A 27,003-nucleotide genomic window follows, 5' to 3' on the forward strand; every position below is an offset into this window, starting at 1 on the left:
TTTATCAGTGCCTCCGCCCCTCCTCAGTAAGTGTAATAGCACATTCCAGGTGCCTGCGTGGCACCAGCAACTGTATTTAAATGGGTTAAGACACACCACTCTCCACTCAGGGTGTGTGTGAGCATGGTCATGATTCCTTCTGGCTTGTGCTTCCTGTTGTATGTAAGATGTTCTATCAGAAAGGAACACAATACATGTTTATTTAAGCATGAGAAAGAGACAGAAAAGCCCAGCAGGGTTGAACGGGAGAGGCCTCACCTAGTGTCAGTTGTGGAGAAATTAAATGGACAAGTTGGCTTACCAAATTTTTGTAGATTGGCATCTTAGAAATAATAATAGAAGCTCATCCATTGGGTCTCATAGAAAAGAAAGTTACCTGTCCCATAGAAAGGACCCAAAAAAGGGGTGGGGCAAAGGGTGATAAAGACATGGTATCACTATAGAAAAATGGCATCACCATAGAAAAAATAAAAATCCTATGAAGAGTAACTGGAAACTCTCTTTGGAAATTAGTTATCCATGTGGTCAGATAACAGTGGGGAGATGCTCTGATCAACTGGAAGGATAATGAGATTAAAAGAAACATGAAGTGAAACAGGGAGCTACAAAATCAAGCAGAATAGTTGTATGGGGATTTAATTTTCTCAAATTAAATTGGCAGAATGCTTTATTAGGATAAGAAGAGGGGGTGGGTTTTCAGGCATAACACAGTATGGCCAGGTACCTATAGGAAAGGAAAATTCTGCAGTTGATCCTTACAGATAAGCAGGAACCACTCTGGAGAAGTGTTTGTGAAAATCAGGTAACTGTGATCCCAGCCAAAGTCACTTACACTGCCATTCAGTTTTGACAGAGAGCCATAACATTCAATTTTAGAAAAGAGGACTGTGGAAGTGCTTACTATATGCTAAATGCTTGAGAATGCCACGAACCTTGAAGAGTGTTTGTTTAACTAGGTAATTTACAGAGGTTTTGCATTTACATCATTCACTCTTCCTGATAATATTCTGAGTTAGGCCGGACAGAGGTGGCCATCTCAATTTTTCAAGAAAGGAAACAGGTTCATTGAGATCGGTGTCTTGTTGAAGGTCCTGTGGCCACTGTTGGGGAGCCAGGATGTAAACCCAGGGTCACTTTTCCTTCACTGTACTGAACAACAGATTAAGAATACAAAGATTAATCATCTCTGAAACATTTGTTTGGAAGCCCACAATTGAAATTTACATCACTACTTACAGCGTAGGGTGTATTTATTACACCTGATCTCTCTGTAGTGTTTAGAAAGTTAATCATCCTATATAAAATTATATTTTGTTGTTTAATATTGACTTAAACATTTTAAATATCGAATGAGACCAATTTTATAAAATAAATAACAGGTATGTATAAATAAATGAAAGAGACTGGAAGTAAATAAGCCTGTTTTAAGTGATTACCACTCAATTGTGGATTTTAAGTAATTTCTTTTTTCTTCATATTTCTGTTTTTAAATTTTCAACAAGCATAAATATGCATATGTATATATACACATATGTATACACATATATTTAAAAAATAATATCTCATTACAGATGTTTTTGGTCTTTTAAAAAAACAAAGCTGTAAATATCATGCAATTTAGAAGAAAGAATTACCCCTCCAAACCCAGACAATCTTATCCAGTCTTTCGACATCGCTTCTGGATCTATGTTCATTATAAATTAAATGGAGGTTCAGAGCTCTGGATTTTCCATCAGATGACCTGGATTAGAATTCTGACTCAGCTACTTATAGTAGCATTTACTTAACTTTAGTAATTTTTAGAAACTGTGAAGCACTGATGATACTGAATGCCATACCCCACCCACCCCAGATTGGTGACTTCAGGAAAGTTGCCGCAGCTCCCTCTCAGGTCCGCTGGCCATGCATAGGAAGCCTGTGCAGGAGCAAAGGAGGCTGCACTTCCACCATTGTACCACTTGGTGGTGCCTTTTGACATCTCCAGCCTCATAGTTTAGGTTTTTCTCCTTTGAATCATTTTTATCTTCATTCTGAAATTTAGGACCATTCCCCAACTCCCTTCCAACTTCCCTTTTTCATTAGAAAGAAAATTCAGGGAAGAAGGTAACAGTACCTAATTTTACTGGGTTCCATGTTTAAAATGATTATTAGTAAATTTATTTTGGGAGATTTAAAACAAATTCTTAGTTTCTGTCAAAAGTATTCTCTGGGAGTAGGGGTGGAGGTGTATTTTGTTTTGCTTTTTAATGAATTTGTTATGTTGGAACATTAGCCATCCTTAATTAGTGGACTTAAGTGAGTTTTCCACCAATCAAGCTGAAAAAAAACCTCCCATTTTTGATAAAACCCCCGAAGTCCAGCTGATGCATGGCAGAGATTGTTTGGGTTTGAAACATATGGTGGTTTAAAAAAAAAAAGCAAAACTGAATCCTCAACCACAAATACATCAGCATTTCAAAGGTTTCCAAAATGTTTGATTCATCACTGTCCCAGCCCCTGAAATTACACAATACGTTCCTCAAAGTCAAGATAATTAAGAAAGGGCAAGAGTTTTAATTTATAAGATTTTATAATATGTTTCCAGTTCATTACATAGCTGCCACCTTATCTGAATCACATTTATTTGAAACACTGTTGTGGCGATCCTCACATACATGCACCACTGGAAGTATGAGTTGAACATAAAAAACATAGAAATGAAGGGTCTCGTTTGAACTGGGTCTTCTTCACTAGGGTATTACACCTATGGGGCCCTATTTTATTTATTTATTTTTTATTTTTGCTGGGGCCCTATTTTAAATGGCACATTTTCTGTTTTACCTGTATTAATACTGATGTGACTTTATCTCCTTCCTATCTTGATCTTTTCAAGGCTGTGTTTTGGCTGTATTTATTTTAGAAAGCAGGGTCGCCTGCCGACCACAACTGTGAACTTTAATTTTCTAGTTCTATATATCAGGAGGCTAGTCTGCCATGGGGTAAATCACTTAGCCTTTCTTTGTTTCCGTTTTTTTCTACTTGACCAAGTAAGACTCTTTATTTTCTTTTTAGAGATCCCCCCGCCCCAAAGAATCCACTAAATAATGTATAAGATTTGAGGATGGTGTTTTTTAGGGGAACTAAGGCAGAGTATTTCCTTTGAGAGGGGAAAATGGCCCATTGTTGAAGCATAGGATGAGATTCTGATTCTAATTTATTCTCTTTGAACCTAATGGCAAATGCTGCTCACTGTAAGATGTGGTTCTTAGGGCATTTCCTCTAACCAAACCTTTCCTCCATAAGGCTGGCACCTTTTGAACTACCAAAGAGAAATTCCACCACCCTCCCCCATAGATCTAAGGCTAAATTTTGTAATTTCGGAGAAAGCAATGTTAGGCTAAAGTCGCTGGTCATAGCTAACTTACCCTAATAGCCAGACTCCAGATATCATATGATGGTTCCCCACCTACTGCCCAGTAGAACCAACTTGCTCCTTTCCTTTATTCGGTCTCGGTGAATGGCTATCATATGGGTCCACCTGAGTTTTTAAAAAGGAATATTCTGTCTCTTCTTGATTGTGCGTTTATTCATTTATTACTTTATTCAACAAACATTTATTGAGGCCATCCTTTGTGCCAGGCATTGGGTTGAGGAGATCAAGATGAATAAGAATCTGAAATGCTTTGGGAAGAACATTTGTGTGTGTGTGTGTGTGTGTGTGTGTGTGTACAGTGTATATAAGCAAAAAATACACACACACACACCTCACATCAGATAGATAGATAGTAGTGCTTGTATCCACACTATCTATCATGACAGTAGGAACTGAGTATTAGAGTGGTGAGGGTCACTAAGAAGTTAGTGAGTCTGCTGTAAGACCCTAGAATTTCAGAGTAGAACATCATTTAATCCAACTAAGGGAACGTGTTTTTCCCAAGGCCACACAATTAGGTAGTGACAGCATGTGGAACACAACCCAGCCTTTTGACTTTTGAATTTTCTTTATTGCTGCACCCAAATGCCTCACTAAAAACAGATGGCCTTAGTGGCTGGTTAGCTACATTGAACTTAAAAATAAGGACATGAAATTTGCAATTTGGTGATAATTTCCTGTTCTATCACTTGCATTTCTAATTATTAACAAACAAGCAGAATTTTTACTTATAAACTAGAGTATGACCTGACAGAGAAAGTAGGAACTTTAGGTTTAATAGAGAGGGATATGGGGGAAAGAGAAACCCAACCTTTACTGAGCAGCCAGGCACTGTATGTGGATGCCTTGACCTCTGCTGTTACACTTAGTTCCTTTACCAGCCTTTTGAGGCCTGTGGTATTCTCATTTTACAGATGAAGAGACAGGGACACAGATTAATGACCCACCCAAAGTCATACGCTAGTGAGCCTAGGCAGGTCCTGCTCATCCTTTAGATGCCACTTTGGCCGCTCCTCCATTATGTACACACAGCACCATGACTCCCTTGGAGGTGTTCATCACCGTGGGAACCTTTGCTCTTACTTTCATGATTGGATCCTGCTTCTGGCACTTGGTGGTGAGCTCCATGAGGGCAGGGGCAGTGTGTGCTGGGCTCACCTTTGTGTGCTTGTCACATAAGAAGCCACTCACCTTTTGACAAGCAACTGATTATAAGAAGTAGAGCTGGGATTCAAACTCGGTTCCCTCTGTTACAAATAATCTGTATAAAATTATCTAAGATACTCTAAGATTGATTACATTCTATCCTTGCCTTTCTAGTAGGTAGAGTAAGAAGAGGTCATTAGAAGTCATTGGGAAAATCAGGAATTAACTTGTTCATGTATCCATCCTTTTGTCATTTCTTTGGTTCTGTTTATTTTTCCCCCAGTATGAATTGAGAATCTCTGATGGGAACAGCACTGATAGACTTGGAACCTAGAAAATGTGTCTGGTCAGGGATAGAAGAAGACAGCATTGTGCCACAGACTTGATTGTGAAGGCATGATCTGTTCTTTCACTAATTCTCAGTTTCATTTTGACCCTTCAGCAAATTCACAACCAAAATCAAGGTAGGGGAAGGGATGGCACACAGAGGAAAGTGTAGAAATATCATTTATATACCATGTATTCACTCTGAGTGGCCTAACTTTTTTGTTTTGTTTTTAACCCAATACATGTGTATTTTTAATTCTTCTGAAATTTGTGTTTTCTTAAGGATTTTTAGGTCTGTATTCATTCATAAAATAGATCTGTTCAAATGACCTTTTTCTATTCTTATTAGCACCACCAAATCAGTGTGTTTTTAATACTTAGATTCGCAAAATTTCTGGACATTTGGCAAAAGGCACAAGGCTGTCATGGAGCAGTTGCATGTCTTAGCAGTGAAAGGGACCAGGAGGTGGGAGGTGATGCTGGCAGGGCTTGTGCAGTGCCTCTCCCGGCCTCTCTCTGGACCTCCCCTGCTTATCTCACACTTGACTGGGCCCTGCACTGCAGGGTGGGTAAAGGATAGAATTGCAAGCAGAAATTGTATTTGCTTTTGTTTAGTGAAGCCAAAAGCCTTAATATTATTTTTTGAGCTCAATGAAAATGGCAACTGACATGAGAGAGATTTTAAGAGCACCATAAGCATCTTTATAATCATGGGGGTGGAGGGCAATCCGGGAAGAGGGTGTGGGTGGGTGGGTGGCTGTGTGTACACATGCACTCTTTTTAAAGTTGTATTGTGTCTCTAACCTCTCCAAAAAAGACCAGAACCAATTAGAAAAAGGAAAAGGCCAACTTGACGCACAAAATTCTATATGCATGCCAAATATTGGAGTGAAAAACATGTAGCATTTGACTGAAAAGACACCAACCAACCATTAGATTTCTATGGTTGAACACTCTCAAGATCTTGCACTCCTGTATTTCATTTAAAAAATTACTCCCTGAAGTGCAAACTGACTTCAATTTTGAATAAAATTTAGCATTCAAATTTATAGCCACTTTGAAAACTGAGGGTTTATTTATATCATATGAACTTGAACAGATACTTAATTACAGCAACCCAGCAGCCCTTTGCACATGGAGAATCTGGATTTGAAAAAAAAAAAAAAAAAAAAACTTCCCACGTAGGTTTTTCCACATTTTTCAGATGCTTTTGTAGCAGCCATCATTTATGGGAAATGGCATTAAAATCCTGCCGTAATGTAGTTTAAGTTTAAATTCAGTTCTTCCCAGAAGAGATTTTAGTGTATCCTATAAAGGCACTAAAAGGCTTATTTTTGTTTTTGTTTGTTTTTGTGGGGGGTGTTTTGTTCTCTTGAAAGTCTGGTTCTAATGAGAGAGATGTTGGTTCCTTGGAATGATCTTTGTGTGTTAACAACCTGTGCAAAGAACTCCTCTCTTGCTTGTTCTAGCGGGCAAAAGTCATCTTTGTTTGCGTGCAAGAAAAGGTCTGATTGAACTAGGATGAGCCTTTCATTTTAAGCAGAGTTAAAGTCTGGGGTGTTTTTAATGTTTTAATCTCTGTTTAAGAGGTTTCTGTTAGGAGAGGAAAATTGATAACATTTTTACCTCAGCAAACTGCCAGCAAACTGGCTCTGCTCTAATCCCACATTTATAGTGATTTATATTCTCCGTGGCAATGTGCTGTAACCTCAGAGTGATACCACTGCGGTGTAGATTGACTGCATTCCAAATGCTGGAATCACATACATAATGTTTTTACTTTTAAATAATATTCAGACACCAGAATAAATACCATATGTGCACTGATGCTGGTTACAATGGAACCTTGTCATTTCTTGTGAGGGAGAACATTCTTTGTTTCTGATTCCTGTTTGAAATAAGTATGCAAAAGATAAATATGTACATTGACAGCATTTTGAGAAGGCTCTGGTAGTTACACAGCTGAGGATGTAGCTATGATTCCTTGAAATGTATCATTTAAAACTAAAAATATTGCTGCATGTTGCCACCATCCCTCACTAACATACATGAAGGCAAGGATTGTTATCTGACATTCCCAGAGTAGGGTAGAGCTTTTATATTTTATATCTACAGCAGGCTGTAGTAAGAGGACATCTGTTGAAGAAAAATTACCTCCATGAGTACTGTTCATAGGAACAGTGAGACTAACATGCTGATGACATTGTAACAGGGAGAGTAACACACTTGATCATGGGAAAGGATGGATTGATTGGAAAGCCGTAATTCAGTGTGAGCCCTAATGTCATCTGATGCTACAAAAGCAGAATTTAGGTGGCCTAACGTCATCAAAATACAGATAATTAATCTCTCCAGATCAATTTTCCCACATGATAAAAGTTAAGATTTAAACTTTTAATAAAGTTTAGAAACACCTCCCGAGTTATACATTTTTAGATTTTTGTTTTTATTCATCTTGATTGGAATTCAAATCCACTTAAACAGTATTTTTTAAATCAATTTGGTAGAATACCTTTCATATTTGTACATCTATACAAACTCCAACAAGTCGATCCACATTTGCTTCTTGGGGAAGCATTTTAATCCACGTTTGCATGATTACTATTTGTTTAGCTATATTGAATTAGTGCCCATAACATTTTAATAATATTTAGTAGATGATGAAACCCTGGGCATTGATACTGATGGCTTCCCAACCCCTCTGCACCTCTGTCCCTACCCAGTTTTGTGAGGTTTGCTCAGAATATATAGTGTGAGATGAATGTGTGAGTAATACATCATAATTTATCTCTGACATTTCATCTGGCACATAGCTTGGTGAGGTAAGCCTTGCCTCCTTTGTAGAAGTGTTCCCTGTTATAAAAATGCTCAAACGCCCCTTTTTGCAGTTGGGAAGTTATGACACAAACATTGGACATCTCTGACATATTTTTTCTCGTTTTCAGCTTTTCGGATGATCCCTTATCCCTTGGAAAAGGGGCACCTATTTTATCCTTACCCAATCTGTACAGAAACAGCAGACCGAGAGCTTCTTCCATGTAAGTCTCACCTCTCTTCAGCCAGTGAGGGTGTGTGGTGAAAGGTGGGGATTGGAAGAGGTGGGAATATCAATGTTTAGAATGCTCCTTGTCTTTTATTACTTTTCTCCAAACCCCTGTCCTTGTTTGATAGCATATGTATTAAAGTGAATTATGTGAGTGGGTTTGGCTTCCTTTTCCTCCAAGTCTCTCCAAATTTATCAAAGGGAAAGATGCCAAAGATTGAAATGTAGCTGAAGAAACCCTATGTACTGATTGGCCTGAGCACAGAGACCCCTGGTTTGGGCTGGTGTCTGCTGGGCTGGTCCATTGTGAGGGTTCTGCCTGGGCTCTTCAGCTGGACAGATGTGGTCTGCACCGACCGGAGTTTGAAGAGGAGCTGCTGACTGAGAGGGAGCTGCGCATGAGTCATGGGTGGGAGGCCAGCACCAGGAAGCTGGCACCATGGCCAGATGTGGAGTTGTGGGGCAGGGCAGTGTGCTGTGTGGTGAGGCTGTGCTCTGGCAAGAGGGATTTCCCGTGAGCACCTCGTGGGTTGCATGTAGTGACTCGGAGTACCATGTGCAGAGCACACGTGTAGCCTCAGCACTGTATGAAAGCACACAAAAGAAAACCCTGCCCTCGACTACCTTACACTGCTAGCAGTCTAATGACCCATACCACATGTGGAAAATATTATTTTGCTTTGCTGTAATACAACATTGTTTTGACAATTCAGGCTAAATGGTTATTATCAAATCATACTATGTACAAGGATCATGTCAGGCTCTTCATGTGGCCCTGACTTAGGATATATTTTTCTCCCTCAGATAATAAGCTCCAAATTTTAGCTCTTCTCCCTTCTCTGTCCTCTCTCCTGCCATCTCTGCCCTTTCACCAGCCCCAGTTATATCAATATCTTATAGCTGTAACATATAAGTACTTTCCCCAGAGGAACAGTGTAACCTTAGAGCCCTGGGTGCATAGTAAATTTCCAAACACCAGCATCATCAAGCCAGTCATGAATCTCCAGCATGGTGGGATCTGGGTGCAGAACTCAATGGCTGTCATCAGATTGAGGTAGCAGGAGTTGCTCACTTGCCTTCCTGCCAGCCAGACCCAGTGTGAGATTTGTTACTCAGGGAACTGGGAGATCCCCGTGATGTGTTTCTCACCGTTCGAGTTTGATTGTGAAAAGAGTCTGGTACCTCACACATTAGATTTGATTTCAGAAATCCTCACCGTGGGCCCATAGTTTACCTTTCAACTCCCCCTTCAGGGAGATCCTTGTTAAGTTTCGGTTTTCTGGTAAGAAAGGCAGTTTTCTGAAAAGTACAGTATTTTTAAATGTTTTAATCGAGTCCAATTAAGTTTCCATGGGGATAGATTAGTTATTAGAACAAGATTACAGTTCTTAAGAGAAACCTTATAGGGATAACCTTTATAAGCCCGAAATAGAAAATTATGGCTCACATTAATTGAATGCAGTGCTCCAAGTCTGGTCTCCCTCCAAAATCTTTTTTGGTTGGATGTTGAGGGTGAGGATATGAAGAAGGTAGGTTGTTTTAAGTGCTACCCATAATTTGCACATTAAAAGTATAATTATAGCCACACGAGGCCCTGAGCACACTTGTTCCGTGTGTTTGAATCCCAGCAGGCTGACCTACCTGGATGTAGTAGGCATATTCGTCTGCATGGAGTTCCTCCTGGATTCCCTCCACCCTCAGTATTAGCCTTGTGGATTACTGTTGAAAGACTCTGAGGAATAGGAGCTGAATGGTAGAGGAAAGGCCTCTAGATCTTGTATTCCCTGAGGACCATGGAGCCCTCTGGTCCTCTTGGTTAGAGTGGGCCGTTTCTCACGTGCAGTTTCACAGCCTCTCCCCCAGCACCCCCAGCAGGTGGCTCTTTCTCCTCCTGCAGGCCAGCCCCATCAACCCAGGCCGTCTCTCAGGCAGCCTCATCATGAGCACAGAGAAGGAGGCGATTCTCTTGACCTCTGTACCACAGCTTTTTGGTTTTCCCAAACCCAATGTTTGAAATATAATATAAAAATTATAGAGGGCAGTCTAAAGAGCACCAGCTTTTCTTGTTTTTTTGATGATTGTTGGAAGTGTATTTGTCATCAAGAGTCTCTTACAATTGTGCCAGATAACCCTAGCAGCCTTGACCTTCCCTCCTTGCAGTTTGAATAGACCTACATGTGAGGTCCTTGCTGGATATCTCTCTATGAGGGTGGCACCCTCCACTGATATACTTAGAGGGTGCCAGGAAAAAATACAGGAGAAACTAGTATCATCTCATTATAATGATTTTTAAAATACAGGAAGGAAAAAATATAGACGGGACACCTTTTTTCCCTGTATACTCGATTTTGGATTTTCCAGGTTTTGTACAATGAACACGTGTTTTGTAATTTGAGTAAATTACAAATTGTTTCAGCTGTGTTTGCTTTTGAGAAAAAAATACTATACATTAGGCATAGGCAGTGCTCCTCTTCCCTCCCATGAAGGCGTGACACCCTCAAATCAGCCCCCTCCTGCCTCAATTTAGAGTGCTGAAGGCTGGATGGAGACTTGCGACCAGCAGATGGGCCTCCAAAGGCTGGGTCAGATGTTGGCTACGGTTTGTCAGGTGTGCTATTTTTTCATTTCCCATAGGCTTCCAACTCTTTCCCAAGCTCTGGAGTCAGTGCTGCCATAAAGACCTCCCCTGAGAGTGCATTTTACTCCAGCCCTGATATTTCCCTTTTGGTCTTCTCCACAGCTTTCCATGAAGTCTCAGTTTACCCAAAGAAGGAGCTTCCCTTCTTCATTCTCTTTACTGCTGGATTATGTTCCTTCACAGCCATGCTGGCCCTCCTGACACATCAGTTCCCGGAACTTATGGGGGTCTTCGCAAAAGCTGTGAGTGTTTGCCTAGAGGGAAGCCTCAGGGAATGGATGGGGAAAGCCAAGGGCGTAAAAGCAGCGTAAGAGAAACGGGGTTGCCTTACAGAAATGGGTACGAGCCTGCAAAGATCATTGCTCACCATTTAATTTTCATGATCATCAACGGAATCAAAGCGTTAAGGGTCAAATGAGAAAGTGCAGGTTGTTACTGCATGCCTTGCCTCATTTCACAACAAATTCTCAGCAGTTTCCAAAAAATGCAGGAGGTCCAAAAGAATGGAATGATTTAGGAAATCCTAGCAAATGAAAATGTGTGGGAAGTTACTCGGTTTTCTGTAAATTGAATGACATTATTTCTAATCATTGGATATTGTGGGTCTTTCCTTAGTGAAGGATGAGATTTACATTTTCAAAGATGATTTAAATAATTTTTTTTAATGGCTGCAAACCCTTGGCTTGTCTAAGGAATGAACAGAGGGTGTAAAGGGATTATTAAGAAGTAAACTGAAATGACATTTAGAAATATGGAAATCCATTAAGAGTCTTTAAGGAGCTTGGGGAGAGGAGCTTTAATAAGAAAAGCCATCTGCATTGACAGCCAAGAACCATTGTTTCTTTGTTGAAAACTGACCATTTCAACCTGCACATGCAGTTGAGGATAAGTTTACTGATCTTGCCACAGATGAGTTTCAAACAGAAGGAATAAGGAAAACAGTATCAATTGTTTCCCTGGAACTCCATTCAGATTTCAAGGCGAGTGCAATCAGAAAGGATGATTTCTAACTTGGCTGGGTTGATTTAATCCCTTTCCAGATGATTGACATTTTCTGCTCGGCAGAGTTCAGGGACTGGAATTGCAAGAGTATTTTCATGCGTGTTGAAGATGAACTGGAAATCCCTCCGGCACCTCAATCTCAACATTTCCAAAACTGAACTCATCACCCCTCTTCTCCCACCACCAAAACTGCTCCTCCTCCTGTATTCCTGACCTCCGCCATCCACCCCGTTGCTCAAGCCGGAAACTCGGCAGCCCTTCCAAACTCTTCCCTCTCTCACTCCCCACATCCCATCGTCTCGGCCTTCACAATCTGTCAGTTCTAACCTCCTAAGCAACTAGGCCTTCAGTAAATGTGATTCACCTCTTCTTTCCCTCCTTTTCCCAAAGCATCCCTCTTAGTCTAGGTCCTTGTTGTTTCTTGCCTGAACTCCTGCCATAGTCTTAACTGGTCTCCTTGCTTCCTGTCTTATCCTCCACCGTCTTTCTTTTATACTGACCCAAGAATGGTCTTTCTGAATTGCACATGTGAGCATGTCACTTCCCTGCTTAAATTTCTCCAGTGGATTCCCAGGGACTTCAGGATCAAGTCCTAGTTGTTCAGCATGGCATCCAAGGCTCTTTATGATCTGGCCCTTGCTTACCTCTCAGCCTTAGCTCTCCCAACTCTTGCACAGTCACTGCTCTTCAGCCATAGTGGATCACTCACCATTCCCAGATGTACCAGGCTCTCGCACACCTCTGCGCCTTTGCACGTGCTGTTTGCTGTGCGTGGAATGCCCTTCACTGTCACCACCCTGCTCATCCACTCTACTAATGCCTCTTCATTCTTTTATACTCAGCTTTCTTTAAAGTTCTTCTAAGCTGAGTTAGGTGTCTGTCCTTTATGATCCTGCAGTATTCCATGAATACGTATATTCTCACATTTATTGTACTGTATTATACTTGTTGAAAACTTGTCTGTCCCATTTAGAATGTGAGCTCCTTGAGAGCAGAACAGTGTCTTCATTATCTCTGTATCCCCAAGGCTTTGCACAGTGCCTTGCTCATAGTAGGTTTTCAATAAATGATTATTAAATAAATAATAAATGGTAGTGGTCTCTGCAGAAAGAATCAATGGAAAAATCAGATACAGCTTAGTATTTTTTTTTCTCTTCTTGTATACTTATAATCATAGCCTCTTAGAGTTGAAAGGGACCTGAAGCAAATTGCCTTTAATAGCAACCCTGAGTGGAGGTCACCTAGACTCATCTTGAATACTTTCAGTGATGGGGCACTCACATATTTATAAACATCAAAGCCCATTTGATTATTGGATGACTCAGAACTTTTCCTTGTACTGTAAAAATCTGCCTCCCTTTGGTTTCCACTTATTCCTATTCTATATTGAGGGTACACCAAGCAGCCCTCCTTCCTCTTGCAAATTCTTAGGACAGCTCACTCATTCATGGCCACCTCTAACCAACTACCTGCTTTTTCCTCCAGGTAGACTATCTTACATTTCCTTAAGTCTTCTGTGCATGACATGATTTCTACACCCATTATCACCCATATTGCTGCCTTGGATGTTCCTTAGTTTATGGGCCTACACTACTTGTTATTTTCTTCTACTCCCTAGCCAATCTCTGAGTAAAAGTAGTTGCCAAAAAACTCTGAGTAGAGTGTGACTTAGTAAAATTTAAAATAAGAATATATTTACATTAAACAATTATTGCTCTTTTATGTTTTCTGTTTTTCTGTTAAACATTTTTAGAGCATATTTGTAAAAATATGTCATTAGTCCAGTATTCTTCATTAAACTAACTGTAATAGCACTTGGTGGGAGTTTTGAATCAGTAGAGATTCCCAGCCTCCAGTCTATATATTCACCTGGCCGCACCACCAGAAATCCAAAATCTTGAGTATTAGCAGGAGGAATCTGTATTTTTCACAAAGCCCCCAGCATATTCTGAGGATGGAGATTGATGGCATTCTCCCGTCTCCTTCCAGGGACACTGCTTGGAAAGCTGAACCTTCGAGCAGCCACTTGCAGCTGCATGGTGTGCCATCAGAGCTGTTCAGGTGGAAGCTTTTCAGGAATCAGTGGTTTCCCTGGCTCTACCTTGGAATCATCGAAAAACTTAAAAGTTACTGAGGCCTGTCCCCACAACCCGAACTTTCTTGGTCTGGGGTCCGCATGGGCAACTCAGTTGTCAAGCACTCCCCTGGTGATGTGGATGTACAACCAGTGTATTGAATAGAATGAATAATTGCCTGAGCCTGCTTTAACCAGCAAGGGGATTGGCAATGCAGAGGGAAGGATAGTGACTAGAATACACCTGGGTGTTCTCTAGGACTGGCCGTATAGCTGTGCTTCCAGAGTATCGGAGAGGGGTGTTCATTAAGGATGCGGGACAGGACTCAACTCGCCTCATTTCATGTTTTCAAAGCTTTGGTTTTGAGTATAGCATCAAATGATTGAATAAAATAGAAATCTGCCTTTAGGGTCCTCATATTTTCTGCTCTACCAAGGTGTGGTAGTTTGGTCAGCTCCCCATAGTTTTCAAATGTACTTTAGATAAGTTTGCATTTCAACCTCTATCTGGAGAATCACATTTATCTTGCCCTTCATTAAGGTCTAGCAGTTTCCAAAACGTCTGTAGAGACTGTGTGGGGAAGGAAGATGGATGGCCTGAATGAGACAAGCCCCTTCTCCCGCCGCCTCCTCGACCTGCCCCCAGAGTCTTCTCTGCATCTTCACCCTGGTCACTTCATCAGGCCCCTCCCGAAGCTCCCACGCCACACCCCACACCCCGCAGGTTATCGCAACTGCCCTAGAGGCTGCCTGCGACCATTTGCAGCTTGTGAAAGTGATTTTCTCAGCCCTTTGCTGAGATAATGTCCCTGGGACAATGACCTTTAGTAGATGCAGAGAGATTGCACTGCCACCCCCAGCTGCTGGCTTGGGAACTCTCCAGCATGTTTACTTGGTGACCATGATGTGCAGTCCATAAGGAAGCCCACAGGAAAGCGTGAACCACTGGGAAATAGTGGAAAGAGCAGCTTCCACTGGCATTTCCCCCTAATCTAATCTACCTCAGTGATTTAGGACTAACTCTTCCTAGAATGTTTAGTTACAAAGATAAGCTTGCACATATAAATACGTTATCATTCCAAACCCACCTCCTCACAGAATGTGGGAAGGTCAGGATTCTGACCCCTCTGTCTTTCCTTCTCTTGTCTCTCTCCTTCTCCGAGACTGAGCCTCTTGATTTCTGACTCTCATGTTCACTTATAGTCCTCGACCTCTTTGAAGCCTGATATTGATTACCGTGAAATGTCAATTGTCTGATTGCAGTAGGGCACCTGGAAGTTATTCAGATAAGCAGAGGCGTTTTGAATGTTAATGAAGCCTGTTGGGAGCCGTGACCTTCTAAGTGATGGTGTTTCAGGAAAAGGAAGATCAGGCAATTGAAATGTCGTTCTCTTTTTTTACTAGTTCAGTTGCTTTTTCTCACCACGAGACACTCATTGAATCCTAGGGCATTTTGATTAAAGATATGACCATGTATCTCTGCCCTCTGGACAGTTTTAGACATCGAGATAAATAGGCTGTTCCAGGTTTTCTTGGTGTTGCTCATTCAGACTTAACTTTTCAGCAGTAAATTTCCCCCTAAGTCAAGTGAAAACTGCTGTTTCTCCTTCTATATTGGTTGGGTCTCCAACTAAAAAATATTGACTGATTTTCAAACATGCGCAGAAATACAACTGAGCATCCCAAGCAAGTCTGCACCTCCAGACGTTTTTTAAAAAATATCTCCTGATGGAGCTTTTATTTGGTTATGAAGTGAAAGGGCTTAGCAGCTTCAGACACCTCACTACATTGCCTGCTCCTTCCTTGCAGGTATGGGATGGAAGGCATGCTGTGGGGGAAGGTGGCTTAGTAATGAAGGGAGCACATCTCAACTGGGGCTCGTGAGAGAGTAAATTAGGCCCTCTAGGAAAAAGTTCAAGGGAGTCTTTGTGAATTCTCCCAAGGATGGAACATTCTAGATAGGAGGGATAGAAGCAAATCATTCTATACGTTGGAAGCATTGGGGCTTCGTATTCTTGTGGAACCTTGTTGAGAAGGGCAGGTGTCATCCAGGAAAGAAGGGACCACAGTACTTTGCTGTGCAGCATGGGGAAAAGGGAGCATTTATGGACATCAACCAGGATGAAGCTTTCCTCTTGATTTTCAGAGGCTTCACTTTTGTGCTTTTTATCCAAGTCAGGTTAGTGCCCAAAACAAAGCAAACAAATAAAGGCCTTTATTTTAAGCCAACATTGTAACATCTCCATTCATTCTACAGCTCAAGGTGAGGCTCCCCGAGGACCCCACATTTTAGTGTGTGTGCATCACCCAGAGTACAGACTTTGAGCGATGCCTGTTATCTAGCTGCGCTGGCTCATGTTCAGTAGTTGCAACAGCTCCATGGCTGCAATGGCTCAATATTCAGCAGTTCCTTCCCCACTCAACCACAGCTTCAACAGTTCTAAATCTGTTTTTGGCCAAGTCTTCAGGATATAACTTTGCCAGCAATATCACCTTGTTTATTAAGCCCTATCTTCCACCACCTGTCAGAATCTCTGGTTTATCCAGACCACTGTAACACTTTAACTCCTCTTCATGAAGTTGAGCATTATAGACAGATGCTGTGGTTTGTGGAGCCTTGGTGGTCTCTGATTATATATGTGTCTGTGTATGTAGATATACATATACGCAGACATATATAATTATGTATGTACACATATTATGTGTGTATTTCCTATCATGTTGGGTGAATGCAATCAGTAGACTTGTTCCATATTATCCTCTTATAACTGGGATTTTACAAATGCTTTCAGAGTAATTGGGCAGTAATTGCTCATTCCCAGGCCCATTGTCTCCCATGATGCCTTCCAACTGCATTCATGGGTGCTCCCAATCCAGCTCTAAACTGAAAAAGATAGGCCATCTATTCCGTAGGGTGGTTTTGTGCACTCAACAAAGGATAATTTCAGAAGATTATCAGAAACTGCCATGTACCTGGCACCCGCTTGAGGATGGCACTGTCTCCTCTTTGCTCAAGCACTGACATGGCTGCCTGTTTCTTAACTGCAGATCCAACCTGACACGCAGGGCCCTCCCCAGTATCCTTCTAGCCACTTTTGAACTCTATTTCTTCTAACTGTCCTAGCTAAACTGAACCATTTACTACCTTCTGGTAATACTGTTGCTTTTCCATTTCTCTTCTGACTGTTTATTGAGCCTGGAGGGCCCACCCTGCTCCTATTTCTTCCTTTACCATCCTTACTCCATCTCTCTCTTTTGATATTCCAAGCATCCACTGGAGTCCATTTCACTTGCCTCTTTCTCAAAAGTATTCCTGCTCCTTTCAACAGAATGGATTCTCTCCCTTTTCCAATCCCAGTGCTTTGTTTGGGCCTCTATCCTGATTGCCATCACAGCCTATCTCGTTATTAGTTTGCTCTGTCCAGATCTTCGTGGCCCCCTCCATCACTGGGCTTTGAGCTTCCTGACAGTGGGAGTTTAGTTTTGAACTACACCCCTTTATATTTCACCCAGCACTTAAGTGCCTTACTAAATAAATACATTTAATTGGTGTAAAACACAGATTGGAGAAGGATCCCAAATTTTACGCTGTCTTGATTTTGCATTATATGGATCTCGCGTTTGATGATCTGGCTATTATGTGTTACCTGCCTTCCCAGTGTGTGTTCTACTGGTCCAAAAACAAAACGAAACAACAGGACAGATTCTGGGTCAGCAAATTTGGGAAACTTGCCCACCATACCTCTTCTCGAAGACCCACAGTCCACAGAACATTTACCTAGTAAAGGAGCCTGATTTAACTTTATTAAATGTACTAAATTTGCTTGACCTCAGAACTATGATCCCCTCTGCATTATATACACACACACTGCACTACACTTCTATGAGAAATTCTTGGTAGTGTAGATGGTGCTGTGTAATGGACAAGGGCTTAGGACAAAGGGCTCCATGGTACAAGAACCAGGTGTTGAACCCCAGTAAGACAATACCTGGGTTCTGAGCAGAGAGAGGGCAATGAAACCATCCCAACAACTCTCTCTTCCCTGACTGGGATAGGGCACCTCTTCTGCCAGATGCTGGATGGGGTGTGGAATGAAACTGATTCTTCGCAAGAACAGAATTAGAATGGATTTGAGAATATTTTAATAAGTATCTCATGTGAAGCACTTGGCTTTCTTAAAAGACACAGCTAATGAGCTTTATTCTCTACATGAAAAGCAGAAAGGAATTCAGTAACCAAATGAAAGAGTTCCCAGAGGTGCACTCGGAACAGCCCCTCTTAACAAGGATCTGTCCTCCATGGAATAGCCGGTTTGCCGCCTTCTCCCAGGGTCCCAGGCATGCTGCTAAACATGTGGCTCAGAAAGGAGCCCAGGCTGGTGTCTGGGAGGCAGTAGGATCGCAAAGAAATTCATACACAACACACTTGACCTGTAAAATTGCCATTTCCATTTAAAGTGAGCTCTACACCCAGCTAGATGAGCAGCTGGTCTAAGTTGTCACCATTTTTTAACTCTTGTGCCCACTTGCCACCAATCTGTCATTCCTGTTTGACGACACCAGTCATCTGCATGGCAGCTGGCAGATGCTAAAGACTAGCAGGAAGACCTCAGGACTGTGGGCCACCTGTCAGGGGAGTGAGGGGGCTGTCAGCTGACACTTCTCCCCCTTATCTAACAGTGCTGGGGCCAAGGACTGGAATGCAGGTTTGACCATCAGCTGATGTTTCCTGTAAACATAAAGATGAAATGGTCGCCTTTTGAGACTTTCGTAATGCAGAGACTTAAGCTGCAAGCGTGGGTGGAGAGGTTTGTTTTATAGTCTTGAACAAGGTTTCTGCTGACTTCTGTGTCTGTCTGGTTTCTTTGCAGTTCCTCAGCACTTTGTTTGCCCCCTTAAACTTTGTCATGGAGAAAGTGGAGAGCATCCTCCCATCCAGTCTGTGGCACCAGCTAACACGGATCTGAGAGAAGCCCTGTCCTCCACTCACCTCACCCGCCGCTGCCACCATCTCCTCTGTGCCAACTCCTTGTGGACCGCAAGAAAGCATGACTTTGAAAAAGGGAAGCCATTCCGAGATTTTAAAATGTTCATGGACTATTCCATATTAAAAGCTGTTTTTGTTGTACAAAATTCACTGATGTTCAGTTCTATTTTATTTTGCCTTCAGAAAAGAAGAAAGTCAAAAATAAAACTTTTGTGTATTACAGCAATCATTTGTATCCTCCTGTGTCTTCCAACCCTAAAATTGTTGATGTCCCAAATAAACCTTTGGATTTACCTTGAGTTTCCTGGGAACCTGGATCTACTGAATGCCACGTCATGGTTTCTGTGCTGATGGAACACATCTCAGCAGGCCCTGAGAACCCCTTATAGGCAGAGGCTTGGAAAATGGAGTCTCTTGGGTTCAACAGGACCATCATTGTCAACCCCAAACTGTCCTTCTAGGCCAAATGCACAGAAAAAGCTCACAAGAGGAATCACTGGAAGCATGAATAAAGCAAAATGTGTGTGCCATGGCAGGTTGTTCTGGTTCAGAGACTCTACTTACTGAATAGTGTTCAACACTGTAGTTCCAGGAATCCTTTTGGTTTTGCTGTTTGAAAACTTCTTGTGAGAAAACTCCTGATAAGAAGCCGCAGACCCAACAGTCTGTGGTAGAACCTGACCAGTTTACTGTCATTGCCATTTTTTAAATGTTTTCTCGTAAGGGTACTTTTAAATTTTTTATCATGTTTGCATTCCTGATGCTTCAGTGTGAGCATTCTTTGAGTATTTTAGTGATCTGAACCAAAGTGATCATTTGTCCTCACCACCTTTAAAAGCTTTCCATATGATTCATATCTTGCTTAGCATCTGGCTTTACTTAAGCAAAAAAAAAAAAAGAAAAGAAAAATAAATAAACTTGAATCCTCTATCTGAAGTGAAAAATACCACTATTTAAAATCTCACTCCAGTGCCTAAAAACAAAGGGCCTGTCCTTTATGTAGCTTGTTTTTCCCCTTATTGAGAATCTGAAGTCTTTCCCCACTAGTGTTAAAATAAGCAGTATTCGGGGAAAGCACCTGGCCACATCTCCTTCCCAGGGGATCTTCCTGCTGGCCCCAAGAGCATAGCCAGGTGGGCAGGTAACATTTAGGTGCACAAGGGCTTTTTATGCTTTTGGCAAACCCTTCTTTGTACCTACTTTGTACAAAGCCCTAATGGGATATGTAGCTAGCTCCGGCTCTTGAAGTATCTCATAAGAGCTTGAACTCCATGTACACACGCTGGTAGCACTGCTCTTGGCAGGGGCCAGGTCTATCTTGTGGATATCTGCTCTTGGTGGCAGGAGCCAGGTCTGTCTTGTGGATATCTGCTCTTGGTGGCAGGGGCCAGGTCTATGTCTTTCCCTCTTCGTCCTCCGACACAACTCTCAACACAAAGGGGATGTGCAAATGATTTCTTGGATGAATTGATGCGATACGTGATAGGTATAAATAACCTTTGACCCATATTCAGAGGAGGAAGATGGGTTCCAGCTGAGAAGGACCAGGGAAGGCTTAGAAATGTAATTTTGAGCCAGAAGAAAAAATGATGAGAATCTGATTCTTTGATTTAGTAGATGAGGAAACAAAAGTCCAAAGTCGACCTACCGAAGTTGGGACTCCAGATTGCGATAATCCTTGAATGAAAGTTTAAGAGCTCATAGGCAGTGGGAAGTGGAAATGCCCAAAGACATCGTTGTTAGAAAATCCAAGTTTTCTGTAATCCCAGCAATTTGGGAGGCCAGGTCAGGAGGATTATTTGAGCCCAGGAGTTCAAGACCAGCCTGAGTAACATAGTAAGACCTGATCTCCACAAAAAAAAATTTTTTAATTAGGTGGGCATGGTGGCATGTGCTTGTAGTCCCAGCTACTTGGAAGGCTGAGGTGGGAGGATCGCTTGGGCCCAGGAGGTCGAGGCTACAGTGAGCCCTGATTACACTCCAGCCTGGGTGACAGAGTGAGACCCTGTCTCAAAAGAAAAAAAAAAAGTTGCAGAAAATACAGCAAAGATATGGAAGATAAGGATTTTAAAGTGCCTAATGAATTTAATAGTTAGGATTTTAGAGCCATTTCATGGAAAGGTGAGGCTTTGAGGGGTAGGAGGAGTTAATGGGAAGTGCAGATGGAAAAAAGATGGTGACAGATGTAGACACAATCAGATGACAGATGTGGGTAATACTGTTGAAGGAAATGACAGGGTGGGTAATATTGTTGAAGGAAATGAGTCCATTGGCTAATAGGAGTGTATTAGTCTATTCGTGTATTGCTATATAGAAATATCTGGGACTGGGTAATTTATAAGTAAAGAGGTTTAATTGGCTCACGATTCTGCAGGCTGTACAGGAAGCATAGCAGCATCTGCTTCTGGGGAAGCCTCAGGAGGCTTCCAATCATGGCAGAAGGTGAAGTGGGGACAGGCACATCACATGGTGAAAGCAAGAGCAACAGAGAGAAAGTGAGGGGGAGGCGCCACGTGCTTTTTTCTTTTTCTTTTTTTTTTTTGAGACGGAGTCTCGCTCTGTCGCCCAGGCTGGAGTGCGGTGGCGTGATCTCAGCTCACTGCAAGCTCCGCCTCCCGGGTTCACGCCATTCTCCTGCCTCAGCCTCCCGAGTAGCTGGGACTACAGGCGTCTGCCACCTCGCCCGGCTAATTTTTTGTATTTTTAGTAGAGATGGGGTTTCATCGCGTTAGCCAGGATGGTCTCCGTCTCCTGACGTCGTGATTCGCCCGCCTCGGCCTTGCGAAGTGCTGGTATTACAGACGTGAGCCACTGCGCCCGGCCCACATGCTTTTAAATGACCAGAATCACTATCAGACAGCACCAAGCCATGAGGTATCCGCTCCCATGATCCAAACACCTCTCACCAGGCTCACCTCCAGCATTTGGGATTACAACTCAACATCAGATTTGGATAGGGACAAATATCCAAACTCTATCAAGGGCTAATCAGGTGAGGAGAGAGAGACACCTTCCCTGAACTTGAGAGAAGCAAATTATGTGAACTTCCTAGACCTTGCACCTTATGACCCAGAGTCAAGACCCCCTCCTCAACTACTCTGCTCAACTGTTGAGCCCACTCACAACTCACACTAGCAATTCTCACCTCCCCAGTCCTGGATGCCAGGGAGGTTGCTGTTTTCCCAGGTCTTGCCTTGTTTTGCTGCCCCTGAGGACAAGCATTAAGGCTCTCTTCTTTGTAAATCATTTAATGCAAATATGTGGAGAGGTAGAGCCAGAGCAACTCAAATAACACAGTAGAAGTTTTAAAGATGATTATTTATATATCGTTCTTACACTTTCTGACCAAGGTCCATGGTTCCTGACTTCTTACAGAGATGGCAGCTGGAATCCAGGTTGTCTTCTGCCTTCTGCTTTGATTTCTATATGAGGGTGCATCAAAATCCATTCCGATGGGCTTTCCTTTATAAAGACCCTTCCTTCCAGCAGGACAGTAAGTGTTCCTTAGTCTCAACTTATGTGTATGTGTTGGAATACAAATGTAAACATTCTAAATTAAATATCAGCAAATGCAATCTAGCAATGGATACAGGAAATAAGACAATATGACCAAATGGAATGATCTGCCAGTTTGGTTTTTCTTTTAAACTTTGTGATATGGTTTGGATTTGTGTCCCCACCCAAATCTCACGACAGATTGTAATCCTCAATATTGGAGGTGGGGCCTGGTGCTGGTGATTGGATCTTGGGGGCAGATTTTTCCCTTTGGTGGTATTTTCGTGATAGTGAATTCTCATGAGATCTGGTTGTTTAAAAGTGTGTGGCACCTCCCCGCTCTCTCTTCTTCCTGCTCCAGCCATGAGAAGTACTTCCTGGCTCCCCCTTCACCTTCCACCATGATTGTAAGTTTCCTGTAGCCTCCCCAGAAGCCAAGCAGAAGCCACTATGCTTCCTGTACAGCCTGCAGAACTGTGAGCCAATTAAACCTCTTTTCTTTATAAATTACCTAGTGCCAGGTATTTCATTATGGCAATGGGAGAATGGACAAATACACTTCTTTTATCAGTACTTATCAGCATCAAAATTATTATGGCTTTATAAAAGAATTGAGAAGACCAGGCTCTGTGGCTCATACCGGTAATCCCAGCACTTTGAGAGGCTGAAGCAGGAGAATTTCTTGAGCCCAGGAGTTTGAGATCAGCCTGGGCAAGCATAGTAAGGCTACAAAATAAAACATAAAACATTTAAAAATTTTAGCTGGGTGTGGTGATGTGCACCTATAGTCCCAGCTACTTGGGAGGCTGAGGTGGGACAGGTTCCTTGAGCCCAGGCATTGGAGGCTGCAGTGTACTGTGATTGCACCATTATACTCCAGCCTGGGTGACAGAGGGAGACTCAGTCTCTAAAAATGTTTTTAAAAAGAATTGAGAAGCTTTCCATGTCTTCATATGGCCTGAAATAAACACTGACATTATCTGCCGTTACAGGATTAGGGAAAAGACATGAAACATCTGATTTTCAGGCACTAATGGTGGATTTTTAAACTTTTTTTAATTTTTAATTTTTGTGGGTACATAGGTGTATATGTTTATGGGGTACATGAGATGTTTGATACAGGCATGTGCTGCATAGTAATCATGGAAAATGGGGTATCCATCCCCTCAGGTATTTATCCTTTGTGTTACAAAAAATCAAATTATACTTTTTTAGTTGTTAGTTATTTTTAAATGTACAATTAAGTTATTATTGACTACAGTAGTCACCCTGTTGTGCTATCAAGTAGGTTTATCCATTCTTTCTATTTTTTTTTTTTTATCCATTTACCATCTCTACCTTCTCCCTCAAACCCCCACTACCCTTCCCAGCCTCTGGTAACCATCCTTTTACTCTGTATGTCCGTAAGTTCAATTGTTTTCATTTTTAGATCCCACAAATAAGTGAGAACACGTGATGTTTGTCTTTCTGTGTCTGGCTTATTTCACTTAACATTAATGGCCCCAGTTCCATACATGTTGTTGCAAATGACGGAATCTCATTCAATTTTATGGCTGAATAGTACTTTATCATGTATAAGTAACACATTTTCTTTATTCATTCATCTGTTTATAGACACATAGGTTGCTTCTAAATCTTAGCTATTTTGAACAGTGCTGCAATAAACATGAGAGTGCAGATATCTCTTTGATATACTGAGTTCCTTTCTTTTGGGTGTATACCCAGAAATGGGATTGTTAGTTTATATGGTAGCTCTATTTTAAGTTTTTTGAGGAACCTCCAAATGGTTCTCCTTAGTGGTCATTCTAATTTACATTCCCACCAACAGTGTACAAGGGTCCCCTTTTCTCCACATCCTCACCAGCATTTGTTGTTGGCTGTCTTTTGGATATAAGCCATTTTAACTGGGGTGAGATGATATCTCATTGTAGTTTGGACTTGCATTTCTCTAATGATCAGTGATGTTGAGCACCTTTTCATATGCCGGCTTGCAATTTGTATGTCTTCTTTTCAGAAATGTCTGTTCAAATCTTTTGCCCATTTTCTGATCGGATTATTAGATTTTTTTTCCTATAGAGCTGTTTGAGCTTTTTATATATTCTGGTTATTAATCTCTTGTCAGATGGGTAGTTTGCAAATACTTTTCCTATTCTGTGGGTTGTCTCTTCATTTTGTTGATTGTTTTCTTTGCTGTGCAGAAGCTTTTTAACTTGATGTGATTCCATTTGTCCATTTTTGCTTTGGTTACCTGTGCTTGTGGGGTATTGCTGAAGAAATATTTGCCCAGACCAATGTCCTAGAGACTTTCTCCAATGTTTTCTTGTAGTAGTTTCATAGTTTGAAGTCTTAGATTTAAGTCTTTAATCCATTTTGATTGGATTTTTCTATATGGCAAGAGATAGGGGTCAAGTTTCATTTTTCTGCATATGGATATCTAGTGTTCCCAGCGCCATTTATTGAAGAGACTGTCTTTTCCCCAGTGTATGTTCTTGGCACCTTTGTTGAAAATGAGTTCACTCTAGGTGTATAAATTTGTTTCTGGGTTCTCTATTCTGTTCCATTGGTCTATGTGTCTGTTTTTATGCCGGTACCATGCTGTTTTGGTTACTGTAGCTCTGCAGTATCATTTGAAGTCAGGTAATGTGATTCCTTTAGTTTTGTTCTTTTTGCTTAGGATAGCCTTGGCTATTCTGGGTCTTTTGTGGTTCCATATAAATTTTAGGATGTTTTTTCTATGTCTGTGAAGAATGTCATTGATATTCTGATAGGGTTTGCATTGAATCCATAGATTGCTTTGGGTAGTATGGACATTTTAACAATATTGATTCTTCTAATCCATGAACATGGAATATCTTTCCATTTTTGATGTGCTTTTCAATTTCTTTCCTTGGTATTTTATAGTTTTCATTATAGAGAGCTTTGACTTCTTTGGTTAATTCCTAGGAATTTATTATAATTTTATTTCTGCCTACTGTAAGTGGGACTACTTTTCTGAATTCTTTTTTACATTGTTCACTGTTGGCATATAGAAATGCTACTTATTTTTGTATGCTTATATTGTATCCTGCAACTTTACTGAATTCGTTTATCAGTTCTGCTTTTTTGGTGGAGTCTTTAGGTTTTTCCAAACATAAGATCATATCATTTGCAAACAAAGATAATTTGACTTCTTTCTTTCCAATTTTGGATGCCCTTCATTTCTTTGTTTGATTGCTCTAGCTAGGCCTTCCAGTACTATGTTGAATAACAGTGGTGAAAGTGGGCATCCTCATCATGTTCCAGATCTTAGAGGAAGGGTTTTCAGTTTTTCCCCATTCAGTATGATACTATCTATGGGTCTTTTGTATATGGCTATTATGTTAAGGTATCTCTCTTCTATATCCAGTTTTTTGAGGGTTTAACGGTTGGTTTTCGAGCATTTTTTTTTTTACTGTCTTCTGTGGTGATCAGTGTATGCAAATTTTTCACTTCTTTTTGTGTTCAGTTGATTGCATACTTATATAGGAAATAATGCATTCAAATGTGTTGAATGCATTATTCACAGAGACAGGGGTTCATAATTTATATATTTAATTTCTTCTGTATTTGTAGTTATTCTTCTTTTCTCATTTCTAATTTTCTATAATTTTGCTCTTTTCTCCTTTTAATCAGCCTCACAAGATTTATCTATTTTGTTCTTTTGAAGAAACAAGTTCTTTATTTACTAATTACTTCAACCATTCTTTTTGCCATATATTTTATTTTTCAGCTTTCATCTATGTATTTATTCTTCCTGGTTGCTCTTTTTTAATAAGAATTATAATTTTTCTAATTTCCTTAAGTGAATAATTGGTTCATTTTTATTTTATTTCTCAAAGGCAGGTTCTTAAACCAATCAATTCTTCTCCAAGTGTAGCTTTCTTGTCTTGTACATTTTGCTGTTAAAGTGTTCTCCTTGTCATTCTTTTATAGAAATTTAGAAATTTCTGTTTTGGCTTCTTTTTGTTTAGGAGTGACCACTTTTGGACATTTAATAGTAATTGGTTCTCCAATTATTGACTTCAGTGAGTTCATTTTTGATGTAACTCTGCAATATCTAATGAAAACATCAAAGGTATTCAGCTGCCTGCCCCTAAGTGCAGTAAACCCTGATACGTCACATCCAGGCATTACTTCTACATTTCTGTCAGTATTTCTATAATTATTTTTTTTAATTACACCTTTTTTCCATGTGAAACTTTAAGGGCAAGTTAAAGTATTTAAAACATGTTCGTGTTCCTTCCACTGTTCTTCTCCTGGTTCCTCTCCTTCTTGTCCTATGACCATGCACTTCATCAAGCTGAAACAAATCTGTGTGCTGGGTCACCGGAGAGCTGAGTAAACACAGGAACGTAGTACCCCAAGTAAGCGCTGAAAATGAGGGACATGCGGTGCCTCTAAGATGTTCACATCACCTATTTGGCTTCTGTTCTGCAGTAGTGACAGCTCTAGTTGGCTGTAGTAGGAACTGAAATTTTAAAAGGGGAAGGTGGTGTGGAGGTGTAAACTAGCGTTTGAAGGAACTCATCTTGCAGTTCTGGATGTTGAGGATCTGGGATAACAGACTGAGCAGACAGGAACTGGCCAAAATGGAAATGTTCAAGCAGAGGCAGCTTGGCGCTCTATCAAGAAAATTCTGGAGAGCCACAGAAGCTGGAGGAATAGGAGAACTTCAGGTAATCTCTATATCTCCTTACAGCAATATCTATAATTCTTTAGCAGGAGCAAAGAAGACAGGAAGGAAGTTCTCTTCCCCTCCTTCTCCAGCTTGTCTCTGGTTCTATTCAGCTTAAGTCAATTTCACAGTCCCATTTATCCTCGGCTTGTGCATGACCAACCTTAGGAAGAAAATCTTTGGAAT

General features: G+C 41.1%; 1 protein-coding gene across 9 annotated transcripts in view; it reads left to right on the forward strand.

Annotated features, from left to right (window-relative positions):
- ST7 (suppression of tumorigenicity 7) overlaps nucleotides 1–18,855 on the forward strand; it is a 274,540-nt gene extending 255,685 nt beyond the window's left edge. For 7 of the 9 annotated variants that reach the window (XM_034964868.3, XM_034964870.3, XM_063606359.1 and 4 more), the window contains 3 exons: nucleotides 7,831–7,923; nucleotides 10,669–10,808; nucleotides 18,514–18,855. In XM_034964868.3, coding sequence (XP_034820759.2) covers nucleotides 7,831–7,923; nucleotides 10,669–10,808; nucleotides 18,514–18,609 — 329 coding nt within the window. In that variant the 3' untranslated portion in view covers nucleotides 18,610–18,855. Of the gene's footprint in view, nucleotides 1–7,830; nucleotides 7,924–10,668; nucleotides 10,809–11,606; nucleotides 11,870–18,513 lie in introns of those variants that run through there. The other 2 variants (XM_034964867.3, XM_034964869.3) reach the window with 1 other exon arrangement.
- Nucleotides 18,856–27,003: the final 8,148 nt, after the last annotated feature.

The sequence above is a fragment of the Pan paniscus genome, chromosome 6 (assembly GCF_029289425.2).
Source record: "Pan paniscus chromosome 6, NHGRI_mPanPan1-v2.0_pri, whole genome shotgun sequence".
Classification (NCBI taxonomy): Eukaryota; Metazoa; Chordata; class Mammalia; order Primates; family Hominidae; genus Pan; species Pan paniscus.